At 42.3% G+C, this 15,038-nt stretch overlaps 1 protein-coding gene across 6 annotated transcripts in view; it reads left to right on the forward strand.

Moving 5' to 3' along the window:
* ehbp1 (EH domain binding protein 1) overlaps positions 1-15,038 on the forward strand; it is a 302,265-nt gene that overhangs the window by 56,349 nt on the left and 230,878 nt on the right. For all 6 annotated transcript variants that reach the window (XM_080199948.1, XM_080199950.1, XM_080199951.1 and 3 more), the window contains exons 3-5: positions 6,852-6,909; positions 8,278-8,373; positions 11,222-11,275. In XM_080199948.1, the coding sequence (XP_080056074.1) occupies positions 6,852-6,909; positions 8,278-8,373; positions 11,222-11,275 (208 nt within the window). The remainder of the gene's footprint in view (positions 1-6,851; positions 6,910-8,277; positions 8,374-11,221; positions 11,276-15,038) is intronic.

The raw sequence follows: 15,038 nt of genomic DNA on the forward strand, positions 1-15,038 counted from the left end.
ATGTTCAAACTGCCTCAGCTGAGAATACCAAGCACCAGATCTGGAACCGGCAAAGTCTTTCTCGTCTTTTGTTTATTTGCTGAATCTTGGCTAAAGTGGACCTCTTTTACTCTGTAATTGGAATTTTTTGCATGCTTGGTTTGTGTATCTGTGTTTGTGTTCATTTGCCAAATGTTAGGGATGTACCTTTTACATTTTAATATATTTAGCACAAATTAATGAAACCTTTGTTTGACTTTGGTCGTTTTATCATTTGTACATAAACACATTTCAGTAACTACATCCTTTTAAAATTCAAAGCCTTTGTTACAATCAAATGAGGAGTGGAAAAAGAAGGGAGCCCGTTCCACCCCTACTCATCTGGTCACAGCACTTGTAACAGCCAAGCATATAATAAATACCAAGAATTCTCATCAATGCTTTCAAACCTGTCTGTGACCCTTTCTCTGTAACCTCCTCCAGCCACACAACCTTTCCAGAAAGCGCTCTCTAACCCTGGCCTCCTATGCATCTTCAGTTTTAATTATTCCACCATTGGTGGCTATATTTTCAGATGTCAAGGACCGACACTCTGAAATTCCCTCCCTACACCTCACTATCTCACTCCATTCGGATCCTTGTGAAACTTACCTCTTTAACCAGCTTTACATGGCTCAGTATCATACTTTCATAGAATCAGAGAATCCCTGTAGTGTGGAAGGAGGCCATTTGGCCCATCAAGTCTGCACTGACCACAATTTCACCCTATCCCTGTAGCTGCACACATTTATCCAGCTAGTCCCCTGACACTAAGTGACAATTTAGCATGGCCAATTAACCTAACCTGCACATCATTGGACTGTGAGAGGAACCGGAGCACCTGGAGGAAACCTGTGCAGACATGGAGAGAATGTACAGGCTTCACACAGGCACTGACCCTAGCTGGAAATTGAACCTGGTCTCTGGCGCTGTGAAGCAGCAATGCGAATCACTGTGCCACCATGCCGCTGTTTGTTTTCTAATGCTCCCATGCAGCATTTTGGGATGTTTCATTACGTTAACTTTACACTTATATATCAGCTTTATGTTATTGGAATAGTTGCAGTAACACAGCATTTTCATTCATTAGGTCCTGATTGAAAAATAGTGCTGCCAATCCTCCTGTTTACTCGTGGCATTCTGTTTAATATGATACCATGGACCGAAATTGGAAAGCCTCAAAAAAATTGGGTGCAGGAATCAAGATATACAGTACTCCAAGTGGGGTCTGACCCTTGTCAGACCCCACTTGGAGTACTGTGCGCAGTTCTGGTCGCCTCACTACAGGAAGGATGTGGAAACTATTGAGAGGGTGCAGAGGAGATTCACAAGGATGTTGCTTGGATTGGGAGGCATGCCTTATGAGGATAGGTTGAGGGAGCTCGGGCTCTTCTCCCTGGAGAGACAAAGGTTGAGTGGTGACAAATGTTGAGAGGATTAGATAGGGTGGATTCTCGGAGGCTATTTCCCAGGGCTGAAATGGTCGCTACGAGAGGACACAGGTTTAAGGTGCTGGGAAGCAAATACAGAGGAGATGTCAGGGGTAAGTTTTTCACTCAGAGGGTGGTGAGTGAGTGGAATCGGCTGCCGTCAGTGGTGGTAGAGGTGAACTCGCTGGGGTCTTTTAAAAGACTTCTAGATGAGTATATGGGATCTAATGGGATTGGGAGTTACTGATAGTTCTATGGCTTGGTAGGTATTGATGTGATCGGCGCAACTTGTGGGCCGAAGAGCCTGTTTGTGCTGTAGTGTTCTATATGTGATGAACTTGTTGCTGCTGATTGAAATGCAAGCAGTATGCCATTCTTGTGCTGCTGTCTTCATGGAATCTGTGCTACTTGTGATTTCATTTCTCAAACAATAATGAGACAGCGTAAAGGAATGAGACAGAGAATCTGGTGAACTGGTGAGACAACAATAATCTCTTCCTTGATGTCAACAAAACAAAGGAGATAGTCATCGACTTCAGGAAGCACAGTGGTGGGTATGCCCCTATCTACATCAATGGGAACAAAGTAGAAATGGTCAAGAGCTTCAGATTTTTAGATGTCCAGATCACCCTCAACCAGTCCTGGTCCCTGTATGTGGATGCTAATGTTCTGACTAACACCTCTACTTTCTCAGAAGACTCAAGAAATTTGGCATGCCTCTTACCACCATTTGGCTACAACTCTTACCACCGTCCACAGATGCACCATAGAAAGCATTCTTTCTGGTTGTATCACAGTTTGGTATGGCTCCTGCTCTGCCCAAGACTGCAAGAAACTACAAAAGGCCGTGAATGTAGCCCAATCTATCGCGTAAACCAGCCTTCCATCCATTGACTCTGTCTACACTTGCTGCTGCCTCGGAAGAGACTGCGTGCACCCCACACGTTCTCTCTTCCACCACCTTCTGTTGGAAAAAAGCTACAAAAGTCTGAGATCATGTACCAACTGACTCAAGAACAGCTGCTTCCCTGCCGCCATAAGACTTTTGAATGGCCGTATGTTGTATTGAGTTGATCTTTCTCTACACCCTAGCTATCTCTGTAACACTACGTTCTGCACTTGCTCGTTTCCTTCTCTATGAACAGTATGCTTTGTCTGTATAGTGCAAGAAACAGTACTTTTTGCGTTTGGTAATACATGTGGTAATAAACCTAATTACTAGCTGTAGGTCTCAGAGCCTCCAAAATCTTATCTTTCTAATACTTGTTAAAAGGTGCAGAAGCTAAGAATCATTCAGAAAGTGAATCTGTCCTTGGAAACAGTGAGGAATGGTACAACCTGATAGAGAATGGGCTTGTATAGAGGCATCACAGAGCTGAATAAACTGCATGGAGACACGTTGACTTTTGTGACAGCATGCAATTTTCAAATTGAAGTGCTTTGTAGTATATCTTTTTCAAATTTTATGAACAGAGTGTTTTTTTTGGAAAATAAACCTGATTGCTGCACTGGAGACCATGGCGGTGAAAAGGAGAGATAAAGTAAAGTTTATTTATTAGCCACAAGTAAGGCTTACATTAACACTGCAATGAAGTTACTGTGAAATTCCCCTGGTCACCACAATCCAGTGCCTGTTTGGGTCAATGCACCTCATTAGTATGTCTTTCAGAACGTGAAGGAAACCAGAGCACCGGCGGAACCAATGCAGACAAGGGGAGAACGTGCAAACTCCACATAGACAGTGACCCAAGCCAGGACTTGAACGTAGGTCCTTGGTGCTGTGAAGCAGCAGCACTAACCACTGTGCTATCCATAGATGTATTCACATGACAGGCAGTAAGCCCTCCAGACGCACAATCTAAAGGCATTGAGTCCACGTTCTGTGCCATGAGACAAGGCTCCAGAATCCAGATGCTGTGTCACAATAAGTTCAATCATCTTGATCATTCTGCAAGCTCAGTGAATACATCTGCAAATACAAACTTTGCCAGCTATACCAGGAACAAACATTGTTCAAACTACCACACTCCCATTATTCACCTACCAACAGTCTCTGTCTCACACTGAACATTGTAATGCTTCATCGCACTGTTGTACACTTGCCACTGCTGCAAACTATGCACCTATATCTCAGATTGTACACACTGGCAGATATTCCAACATGACCATCACATCACCCAAACACATTGCAGGATGCTCACTGATACACTTGCCTCTTTGTGGTAGGGCAAGGTGGAGTGCCACTGACAGCAGCAGCTGCTGATTAGAGGGGGATAGACAGACCTACATATGTTAATCCTAGGAGGTAGTTAGGGTTAGCTATTATTAGAATAACCATTGCTGGGTCCATGGCCAACAGCATAGAACATAGAACATTACAGCGCAGAACAGGCCCTTCGGCCCACGATGTTGCGCTGACCAGTTTTTTCAAAAAAAAAACACTGACCCACTAATCTAAACCAATCCCTTTTCGTCCATAAACCTATCCACAAATCTCTTAAACGCCCCCAAACTAGGCGCATTTACAACCGCAGCAGGCAGGGCATTCCAATCCCTCACCACCCTCTGGGTAAAGAACCTACCCCTGACATCCGTCCTATAACTACCACCCCTTAATTTAAAGCCATGCCCCCTCGTGCTAGCATTCTCCATCCGAGGAAAAAGGCTATCACTATCCACCCTATCTAAACCTCTAATCATCTTATATGTTTCAATAAAATCCCCTCTTAGCCTCCTTCTTTCCAGCGAAAACAACCCCAAATCCCTCAGTCTCTCCTCATATGACTTCCCCTCCATACCAGACAACATCCTGGTAAACCTCCTCTGCACCCTCTCCAAAGCCTCCACGTCCTTCCTGTAATGTGGGGACCAGAACTGCACACAGTACTCCAAGTGCGGCCACACCAGAGTTGTGTACAGTTGCAACATGACGCTGCGACTCCTAAATTCAATCCCCCTACCAATAAACGCCAAGACACCGTATGCCTTCTTAACTACCTTATCTACTTGATTCCCAACTTTCAGGGATCTATGTACACATACACCTAGATCCCTCTGCTCCTCCACACTATTCAAAGTCCTCCCGTTAGCCCTATACTGAACACATCTGTTACTCCTACCGAAATGAATTACCTCACACTTCTCCGCATTAAACTCCATCCGTCACCTCGCGGCCCAGCTCTGCAACCTGTCTAAGTCACCCTGCAAACTATGACACCCTTCCTCACTATCTACCACACCACCGACTTTGGTGTCATCAGCAAACTTACTAATCCACCCAACTATACCCTCATCCAGATCATTAATAAAAATTACAAACAGCAGTGGCCCCAAAACAGATCCCTGAGGTACACCGCTCGTAACTGAACTCCATGACGAATATTCACCATCAACCACCACCCTCTGTCTCCTATCTGCCAGCCAATTCCTGATCCAATTACCTAGATTACCCCCAATCCCATACATCTGCATTTTCTGCAGAATCCCACCATGGTGAACCTTATCAAGCAGGGCTGAAACATCAAAGATGATGGAGTCCTCATACCTAATCCTCCTCCCCACATCCCACAATCTCCTCTCCCACGGAAGCATGTTGTAAATATGCACCTATTACTTCTCCCCAGTTGCAATCTTCACTTTGGAAGACTTCAGGAAGTTTAGCGAAGAACATGTCCCTGTCTATGTCAACAAGGATGAAGTGGAAATGGTCGACAGCTTCAATTTTCTAGTGTCCAGATCACCAACACCCTGTCCTCGTTCCCCTATGCCGACGTTATAGTTAAGAAAGCCCACCAACGCCTCTCCCTCTCTCTCATTCATAAGAACATAAGAAATAGGAGCAGGAGTAGGCCATCTAGCCCTTCGAGCCTGCCCCGCCATTCAATAAGATCATGGCTGATCTGTTGTGGCTCAGTTCCACTTTCCCGCCCTCTCCCCATAACCCTTAATCCCCTCTCTTATCAAGAACCCATCAACCCGCTTCTTAAAAATATTTAGCGAGGCAGCCTCCACCACTTCAACGGGCAGAGAATTCCAGAGATTCACCACCCTTTGAGCGAAGAAGTTCCTCCTCAACTCCGTTCTAAACCGCCTCCCCTTTATCTTGAGGCTGTGCCCCCTAGTCCTACTGTCTTTTTTGAGCGGGAAGAGTCTCTCCACCTCTATCCTATCCATCCCATTCATCATCTTATACGTCTCAATGAGATCTCCCCTCATTCTTCTAAACTCTAACGAGTACAAGCCTAGTTTATTCAGCCTCTCCTCATAGCTCAATCCCCTCAACTCCGGTATCAGCCTAGTAAACCTCCTCTGCACTCCCTCCAGGGCCAAAATATCCTTGCGCAGGTGCGGCGCCCAAAACTGCACACAGTACTCCAGCTGCGGCCTCACCAATGCCCTATACAGCTGCAGCAAGACCTCCCTACTTTTATATTCAATCCCCCTCGCTATGAAGGCCAGCATCCCATTCGCCTTCCTGACCACCTGCTGCACCTGCAAGCTGGGTTTTTGTGACTCATGCACAAGGACCCCGAGGTCCCTCTGCACCGTCATTCAATCTCTCTCTCCCACACAGACACACTAACTCTCATAGACACATTGACTCTCACTTTCTCACATTCTCCACACTCACTCTCACTTCAAGATCTGCTTATCCATTACTCCCATTCTTGCTAACATACATTAGCTCCTATCTCTATACACACGTACACACATACACAACACTCTCAACGCTGCACTGACTCTGCACACTCTCCTCTTTACAGCCATTCAGGTAGTAATCTGCCTTCTCGTTTTTGCTTCCAAAGTGAATAACCTCTCACTTTTCCAAATTATGCTACATCTGCCATTGATTAGCCCACTCAGCCAACCTGTTCAGATCATCCTGAAGGATCTCTGCATCCGCATCATAGTTCACCTTTCCATCCAACTTGGTATCAAATGCAGACTTTGAGATGTTACATTTTGTTCCCTCATCCAAATCATTAATATATATTCCTCCTTTTTGCCCAATGTTTGGAAGCTGTTTCTGGAATTCTCTCCTTCTGCTTCAATATTCGTCATCCTTTTTTAAAACTCAGGCTTTCATAATGCATCCATTTTATCTCATTATATCTTTCATGAAGTGCCTTGGGATATTTTTCCTAAATTGAAAACACTTGCAATGCAAATTAGTGATCGTATCTTCTAATTTTCTTCAATCAATATGCTACTTGAAACTTCAGTTCAAATTTACTAAGACTGTGAGCCTTGTTGGTAGCTAGGGATGGGCAATAAATGTTGGCCAGCCAGCGACACCCATGTTCCATCAACGAATAATAAAAATGTAAGTTGCTGCCGAATAATCAGTCTATTCTGTGAAGTAATTGTGAGCTAATTTTTAAATTGTTCTTTCATTTTTATTAGGCAACCTGACAAACTGGTCGTGGTTTGGACACGAAGAAGCAGACGGAAATCTTCCAAGGTATTGCATAAGACCTTTACAGGCGCAAGTGTCGGGAATCCTCAAACCAGTTTGTATTTATTCAGCAGCTTAATAAGTTTTGTAATGAAAATAAAACAGACATCTGGGAAAGGATTTTTAATTAATTACATGTGTACTTTAAAGCCTGAGGACAGATTAGAGAGAGAGTGCCTGTGTGAGTGATGCCTGACCAATTACTGAAGTGCTTTTTGCAACGAGAATCTGATGGATAACAGGCTGACTTGGGAGATGTTTATCTGTGAGACAGATAGCAGACTGAGACAGGATCTTTGAATGGGTGCTGGTATATCAGAGGGTCGGGTGACGACAGAGTGGAAGCTAGCTGTTGTTAGTGCCGTCATCTTGGGGCTGTTTGCTTTATCATATTCTAAATTATTTAGTTTGGTTTGGCCTTAAATTTGGTGAGATCAGCAAAATGGATCTCGAATTTGGTTCAGAGCAGTGGCAGGTGGAATTAAACCGAGATAAAAATAAAGCAATAAGATTAGGTAGAAAAAGCAAGTTAATATTGGATATACAGCTCAGAAAGAGGCCATTTGGTCAATCAGACTATGCTTTGTTATTACTCCATTTGAACCTTCTTCCATCTTTCCTCATTTAAATTTATCATTATCATCTTCCACTTCTTTCTTCCTGATATACTTGCCTAGCTTCCCCCTAAATGCATCTATACTCTCGCCCTCTGCCCTCGCCTTGCCCTCGCCTCGCCCTCTGCCCTCGCCTTGCCCTCGCCTCGCCCTCTGCCCTCCCTCATCCGAATTGGTACAATTGGAGTTTGTGCTGTGTCCACATTATCCAATCAGAGATTAGATGGCTGGATTCTGCAGAAGCCAGCTTTTGATTGGCCGAGCTGGAGACAGCATGTTACTCTGGTTGTACTGGTCAGCCGAACCTGCCACTTTGGGCAGTTTGGGAACTCCTGATCCCTCTTATTCATTATAGCCACTCCGTGTGAGAGCGAGTTTCACATTCTCACCACTCCTTGAATAAAGATGTTTCTTCTGAATTCTTGATTGGATTTCTTGATGTCTAACTTGATGATTTCTTGTCCACAATAGGAACCCTCTTTCTGTGTCCGCACTCTGAAATGCTGTCATCATTTTGACCTTTCTTCTGTCATCCCCTAGCTGCCTATTTTCAAGAGAGGAGAGAACCAGGCTGTCAATCCTTTGCATATACCCCTGCCTTTCTGGTATCATCCGTATAAATTGTAGATTATTGGACTGTTTTAAGCATGTCTAATGCTTTGCTGCACTTTGTAATATTTGCAGTCTGGTTTTATGTATTGATTACACATTATGATGCTGATAAATTGCTGAGCAGTTTTGTTTTCTGTTACCTCTGAAGGCTCATAGCTGGCAACCTGGAATTAAGAATCCATATCGAGGAGTTGTAGTATGGCCTGTTCCTGAAAACATTGAAATCACTGTGACACTTTTCAAGGTACAGCAACTTCTAAACTCGGATACTGTTGTGACAGCTTTTTGCAATGAAAATTCCTTGTTGGCTAAAGTTAGACTTTACAAAAAACAAACTTATGCCAGAGGCGTAACCAAATATGCTCATATCAATATATTGTCAAAACTGTAGTTCAAATATACACAATTGTCTCATGCTTACACCTGGTGCTGATCTATAAAGCAAATGTAAATGATTCAAAGTTTGGGTGGGAGTGTGAGCTGTGAGACATGCAAAGATGCTTCAGTGTGATTAGGACAGGCTGTGTGTGTGGGCATCTGTATGGCAGATGCAGTATAATGTGGATAAATGTGGTGTTATCCACTTCGGTAGCAATATTAGGAAGGCAGGTTATTATTTGAATGGGTGTAAATTGAGAGAGGTGGACACTGTGGGACCTTGAAGTCCTTGAGCATCAGTTGCTGAAAGTAAGTGCACAGGCACAGCAAGCAGTAAAGAAGCAAATGGTATGTTGGTCTTCACAGCAAGAGGATTTGAATATAGGAATAGGAATGTTTTACTGTAATTGTACAGGGTGTTGGTGAGGCCACCCTATTGTGCGCAGTTTTGGTCTCCTTCTCTGAGGAAGGATGCTCTTGCTTTGGGAGTGCAGAGAAGGCTGATTTCTGGGATGGCAGGACTAAGTCAGTTAGGATTATATTCATTGGAATTTAGAAGAGTGAGAGCGTACCTCATAGGAACTTATAAAATTCTAACAGGATTGGACAATGCAGCTTCAGAAAGAATGTTCCCGATGTCAGGGAGTCGGGTAATGCACTACCACAGAATTGAGGCCAAAACATTGTAATATTAAAAAAGAAGTAGATATAGGGAGTAAAGGGATCAAAGACTATAGGGGGGAAGGTGTGATCAGGGCAGCCATGATCATAATGAATGGCAGCGCAGGCTCAAGGGGCCGAATGGCCGACTCCTGCTTCTATTTCCTATGTAATTTCTATGCAAAATAAAGCTTCAGTCACCCACATCACCGCATCCATAATGCCATCAGCTACTGATGTAACAAAACATTGAATCGAATGAACCCACCTAACAACCCTCCACCATGACAAGAACTTATATGTAAATAACTGTTGCTAGGCACTTTATGGACATAACACAGTGCGTATGAGGTGCCATGCATAGTTACTGTTTTGAATTTAGTCTGATTTCCTGTAGGAAAAGCCTTGTCATTTGTAATTGTATTCTCACAGGAAAACATAGCTGGTCTCTGGAAGGAAACAGTTTTAATGCGGTAGTAAGTCCAGCATATTCTGGCTCATTGGCAGTCCTAATTTACAATGTTTTACCTGCTTTCCATTACCTTAAACTCACTGAGGAAGGATCTCATTGAAGTGTATAAAATTATGAAGAACGTAGACAAGGTAGATTGGAAGAAACTTTCCCTTTTAGTAGAGGAGTCAATAACCAGGGGGCATGGACTTAATGTAGGGAGCAGGGCTTTTGAGGAAGAATCTTTTCACTCAGAGGGTGGAGGGAATCTGGAACTCGTTGTCTGAAAGCGTGGTAGAGGTGGGAACCCTCACAACATTGAAGAAGTATTTAGATAAATAGTTGAAATGTCACAACACACAAGGCTACGGACCAAGTGCTGGAAAATGGGATTAGAATTGATAGGCGTTTGATGCCTAGCACAGGTCTGATGGGCTGAAGGGCCACCTTCTGTGCTGTAAAACTCTATGAATTACTTGTTATTGAATACAATTTTAATTTGAATCAATAAATTGTTATTTAATTGAAGAGCGGAAATAGCGTGTTAAAACCTCAAGTGAAAGACAAAATCGATGGTTATTTGAATTATTAAATTGATTTTGTACTCATTCTTGTTTCTAATAATATACGCAAACCTTGTACCATGAAAATAAATACTAGTAAAAGTACTTTTTAAAATAACTGAATGCACTGTGGGTTCATTAATACTGAGTGAGGTGATCACTTTGATTGTCTGGATATGGTGAGAGAATTATTCTGCATTTCTGAAGTGGAATTGTGATGAAATTAAAACCCTAATGTGAGGAGAACTTGTGCTTCCCCTTCTAGAAAAATCTCTACCTCTATCCAACATTGCTGCAAGAAGTCTCTCAACACCAGGTTGGTATCCAACCAGTTTATTTGATAGTAATCCCACAAGCTTTCGGACATGGTGTTCCTTCATCAGGTGTGTGGAAGGTTCTGATCAGAGAAGGGCATATAAAGACACACACAGTTTACAGAATACTGTAAATACAGTAAATACTATAAATAGTATACTGTAAATAAATACTGTAAATACTATAAATACAGTAAAGCTTGTGGGATTACTATCAAATAAACTGGTTGGACTTTAACCTGGTGTTTTGAGACTTTTTACTGTGTTTACCTGAGTCCAACGTCTCTACATCAACATTGCCGCTCCATAAGCAGACCCTATGCTTGCTGTACATGGACCCAGGCTCTAGCACAGGCCAAAATGCACCATGTAGTTGATGTAAGGTGATCACTGCAGATTAGTTGATGAGCAATTGGCTATAAAAGTTTGTTTATGCAGATTAATCCCATTGGAAATAAATGACAGATGTATTTGTTGTCCTATGTCGTTACCGTTGACCATTTCCACTCTTGCACAAAGAAACACAAAGTGCTCTCAATGGATTTCAAATCCATCCTCCGCTGTCCTCTGTTTCTACAAATAGTTGTTTTTGCAATTGACCTTCTGAAAAAGAAAGCCAAGTTTATGGGAAATAGAAAATTACTTACAAAATGTTTAGACATTTTTCACTAGAATTATAGTAAATGTGAAAAGTTGTTATTAAAAACTGTTTATTTTTCTATTCAGGATCCACATGCTGAGGAATTTGAAGACAAGGAATGGACTTTTGTGATAGAAAATGTGAGTTTGGGGTACTGATGTTTCACCATTGTTTAGGTAGGGTCTGTTAATGAATCATGGATTTTCAAACCCGTTGCCTGATGAGTAATGCCGAGGAAGGTAGGTTCATTGTCTTTGAACTTTGAAACCTCAGAATTGCAGCATCAGATCAAGCTGCACTGTGTATATGAAAAATATTTAATGGGAGGTAGCACTTTGCTTAGTTGTTACAGCTCAGCCTGCCTGATTAAAGTGAGAGAGACACAGGGGAGAAAGTCATATAGAGGTGAAATGCTTTCTTATTGAGAGAACAGGGAATTAAATCTGTTTTTGCATTCCATAGACTGGATTATAGAGAAGCATTAACAGAGCCTAATGCTTGTTGTTGAATTTTGAATATTGGAATAATTAAATTGAACAGAAAAAAATAATTTGGTGAAGTGAAAATATGTGATGATTGAATATGTGGTAGAAGTGTAACTGCGCTCGTTACTTAGCTGTTGGTAATATTAAAACCTCCTTGGAGGGAAAAAAGGCTTGTATTTATATAGTGCTTTTCATGATCACAGGACAACATTGTTTTATCCACGAAATATTTCTTTAGTGTAGTTAATATTGTAATGTAGAAAACTTAGCAACAAATTTGTGCACAACAAGATCCCACAAACAATAATGTGAAAACGACCAGGTTATCTGTTTTTGTGATGCTGATCGAGGGGTAAATATTGGCCAGGACACCAGGGAATATGCTCATGTCCTTTTTTGAAATAATATAATTGAATGTTTTGCATTCACCTGAGCAGGTATTCAGGGCCTTGGATTAATGCCTTGCATTGTCAGAGGTGACATCTTTCTCTTTGGAGAAGAATTGTTTCTTGCACGCTAAACAGGCAAAGCATACTGTTCATAGAGAAGGAAACAAGAGAGTGCAGAATGTTACAGTCATAGCTGGGGAGGGAGAGAGAAAGATCAACTTAATGCAAAGTAAATCCATTCAAAACTCCGACAGCAGCAGGGAAGAAGCACCACAGGCTTCAGAAGCGTAGAGACAGAGCATTTGATCAGTTGGTTTAAATGTTTGTCAGCGACAAGCTGTGGCATTTGTGCTTGGCAGTGGAATGAGAATTGTGAGCATTAGAGAATGAGACAAAGGACAGAGATTTTGATATCACTTTGAAAATAATTGGGAATAACAATTCTGGCCCCACCTGGATCAGGTGATTCTTGACTCAGAATCCAGTTTCTTGACTGATACCTGAAAACCCCAGGCAGTCCACCCAGTATTTCTCCATCTTGTTTCCGATGGCCTCATTGGGCCATTGTAAACATTAATTTGCTGCTTGATGCTCATACTTAGAATCCTGAGCAAGCAGAGATTATTTAGCCTCTCAAAAGGGAACAAAGTGTCAAATACTTTATTGCTTTATTATTTTTTTCTCGTCAGTCTCTTTCCCCTCAAAGACTGCTCTGAATTTTTTCAGGTAAATGGAATTTGTTTATTTGAAAACAGGCTGTGTTGCAGTACTTGGTGTTGTTGCTCAGTATGTACTCCAGAGGATTGACGAAGTTAGTGAGGGAAAATGAGACATAAGTTTTCATGTTTTTGGCACATTTCTGCCTGCAAAAAAAATTACCTAAAGCTTTTTTTTATAACTAATAAACAATTTGACTGTGGGTTTCTGTTTGCATAATGTATTTTCTGCACTCTGTGCATTTGTGAATATTTGCATAGGCTACTGGAGAATATTTTTTGCAGTTTAATGTTGAGTTTCCATTTGATATGAATATGCAACCTTTTCTGAAGGAAGTTAACGATGAACCCTGGACACCTGAGTCTGAGGACCATTGGACCGTGAGGATTTTGTACTACGGAAGAAAGTTACAGATGTGGAGGATGCCACATAGGGAGTTAAGCAAAACAGCTGCTATCTTTCCTACAGTGCCACAGTGACTGCATTTTAAAAGTACTTCATTGGTGTATAACACTGTAGCTTATCTTAAGGTTGTGAAAGACATTCTCGAAATGCATATTTTTCCCTGTGTGTGCAAGTGATTAAATCATTGCAGACTTGTCTTGATAATGTCCCTTTGTCTTACTTCATTGTTAAGGGATGGGAATGCTTTTCCTTTGTTCTCAGAATTCCTTTGCCCCACCTCCCCTGTCCTGCCATTTTGATTTGGTTCACTTAAAAGAAGAATGTTTAGCTTTTGGGAGGAATGGTTATTGGGGATTGGTCCTGACTAGTTGGTTTTACTGCATGTTTCCACCGCCACTCCATGGCCTGATGGTGCTATTGCACAGAGCTTTTACACAAAGATAAATTTGGAATTAGGCTGAAACTTTTGAGAAGGGGTAATGACTGTCAGATTGCCACTCTGCTCTTGTGTTTCTTTGCCTTACATCCAAACTCTGTATTTCTGGTTCAAACTTATAAGCCAGGCCTATTCAGAAATGTGGAGTTAAACATCCAGGGGTATCAGACAATTCGGAAGGACCAACAGGAAAGTAAGGGAGGTGGTGTAGCTCTGATATTTAAGGATGACATCAGGGTGGTAGTGAGATATGATATAAATTCAATTGAAAAAAAGATTGAATTCATTTTGGTGGAAATCAGAAATGGTAATGAGAAAAAGTCGCTCACAGGCGTAGTCTACAGACCACCAAATAACATCATGGTGGGGCAGACAGTAAACAAGGAAATAACTGATGCATGTAAAAATGGCATGGCCATTATCATGGGGGACTTTAATCTATGTCGATTGGTCAAACCAGGTCAGTAAAGGCAGCCTTGAGGAGAAGTTCATAGAATGTTGCCTGGTATGGAGGGCATTAGCTATGAGGAGAGGTTGGGGAAACTTGGTTTGTTCTCACTGGAACAATGGAGGCAGCCTGATAGAAGTCTACAAGATTGAGAGGCACGGACAGAGTGGATACTCAGAAGCTTTTTCCCAGGGTAGAAGATCACTAGGGGGGCACAGGTTTAAAGCGTGAGGGGCAAGGTTTAAAGGAGATGTACGCAGCAGGTTTTTTACACAGAGGGTGGTGCGTGCCTGGAACTCACTACTGGGGAATATAGTGGAAGTGGATATGGTAGTAACTTTTGAGGGGTGTCTTGACAAATACATGAATAGGATGGGAATAGAGGGATATGGTCCCAGGAAGGATAGGGGATTCTAGTTCAGTTGGGCAGCATGGTTGGTGCAGATTTGGAGGGCCAAACATTCCTGTGCTGTTATTTTCTTTGTTCTTTGTCCACTGGTTGCTGTGCTTTGGTAAGTCTTCATTCACTAATGCACTGAAAAGCTTTGTGACATTTAAACAGCTTTTCATTGTGTAAGTGAATGAGCGTCAGTGAGGTAAGTGGTGGTACGTGGGGCTATTGCAGAATTGGCGGGGGGGGGGGGGGGGGGGGGGTGGTGGGGTGTGTAACAATTACATAATTACCCAGGACTTGGTTATGGATTTTTTCCTGTCTACCATTTCTTGGGTACCATTCTGGTATTCCCTTTCTTGTAATTGAAAGCCATCAAAAAGGCCTCTACTTCTGAGTTAGTTGAAGAGTTCAAAGCGTCACCATTCTAGAATCATACATTGGGGCAGCACACTGGTTAGCACTGCTGCTTCTCAACACCAGGGACCTGGGTTCAATTCACGGCTTGGGAGTTTGCACATTCTTCCTGTGTCTACCTGGGTTTCCTCCAGGTGCTTTGGTTTCCTCCCACGCTCCAAAGATGTGCAGTTAGCCTGATTACCATGCTAAATTGTCCTATAGGGTCAGGGAGA

The sequence above is a fragment of the Carcharhinus amblyrhynchos genome, chromosome 12 (genome assembly GCF_965287045.1).
Source record: "Carcharhinus amblyrhynchos chromosome 12, sCarAmb.v2.hapA, whole genome shotgun sequence".
NCBI lineage: Eukaryota > Metazoa > Chordata > Chondrichthyes > Carcharhiniformes > Carcharhinidae > Carcharhinus > Carcharhinus amblyrhynchos.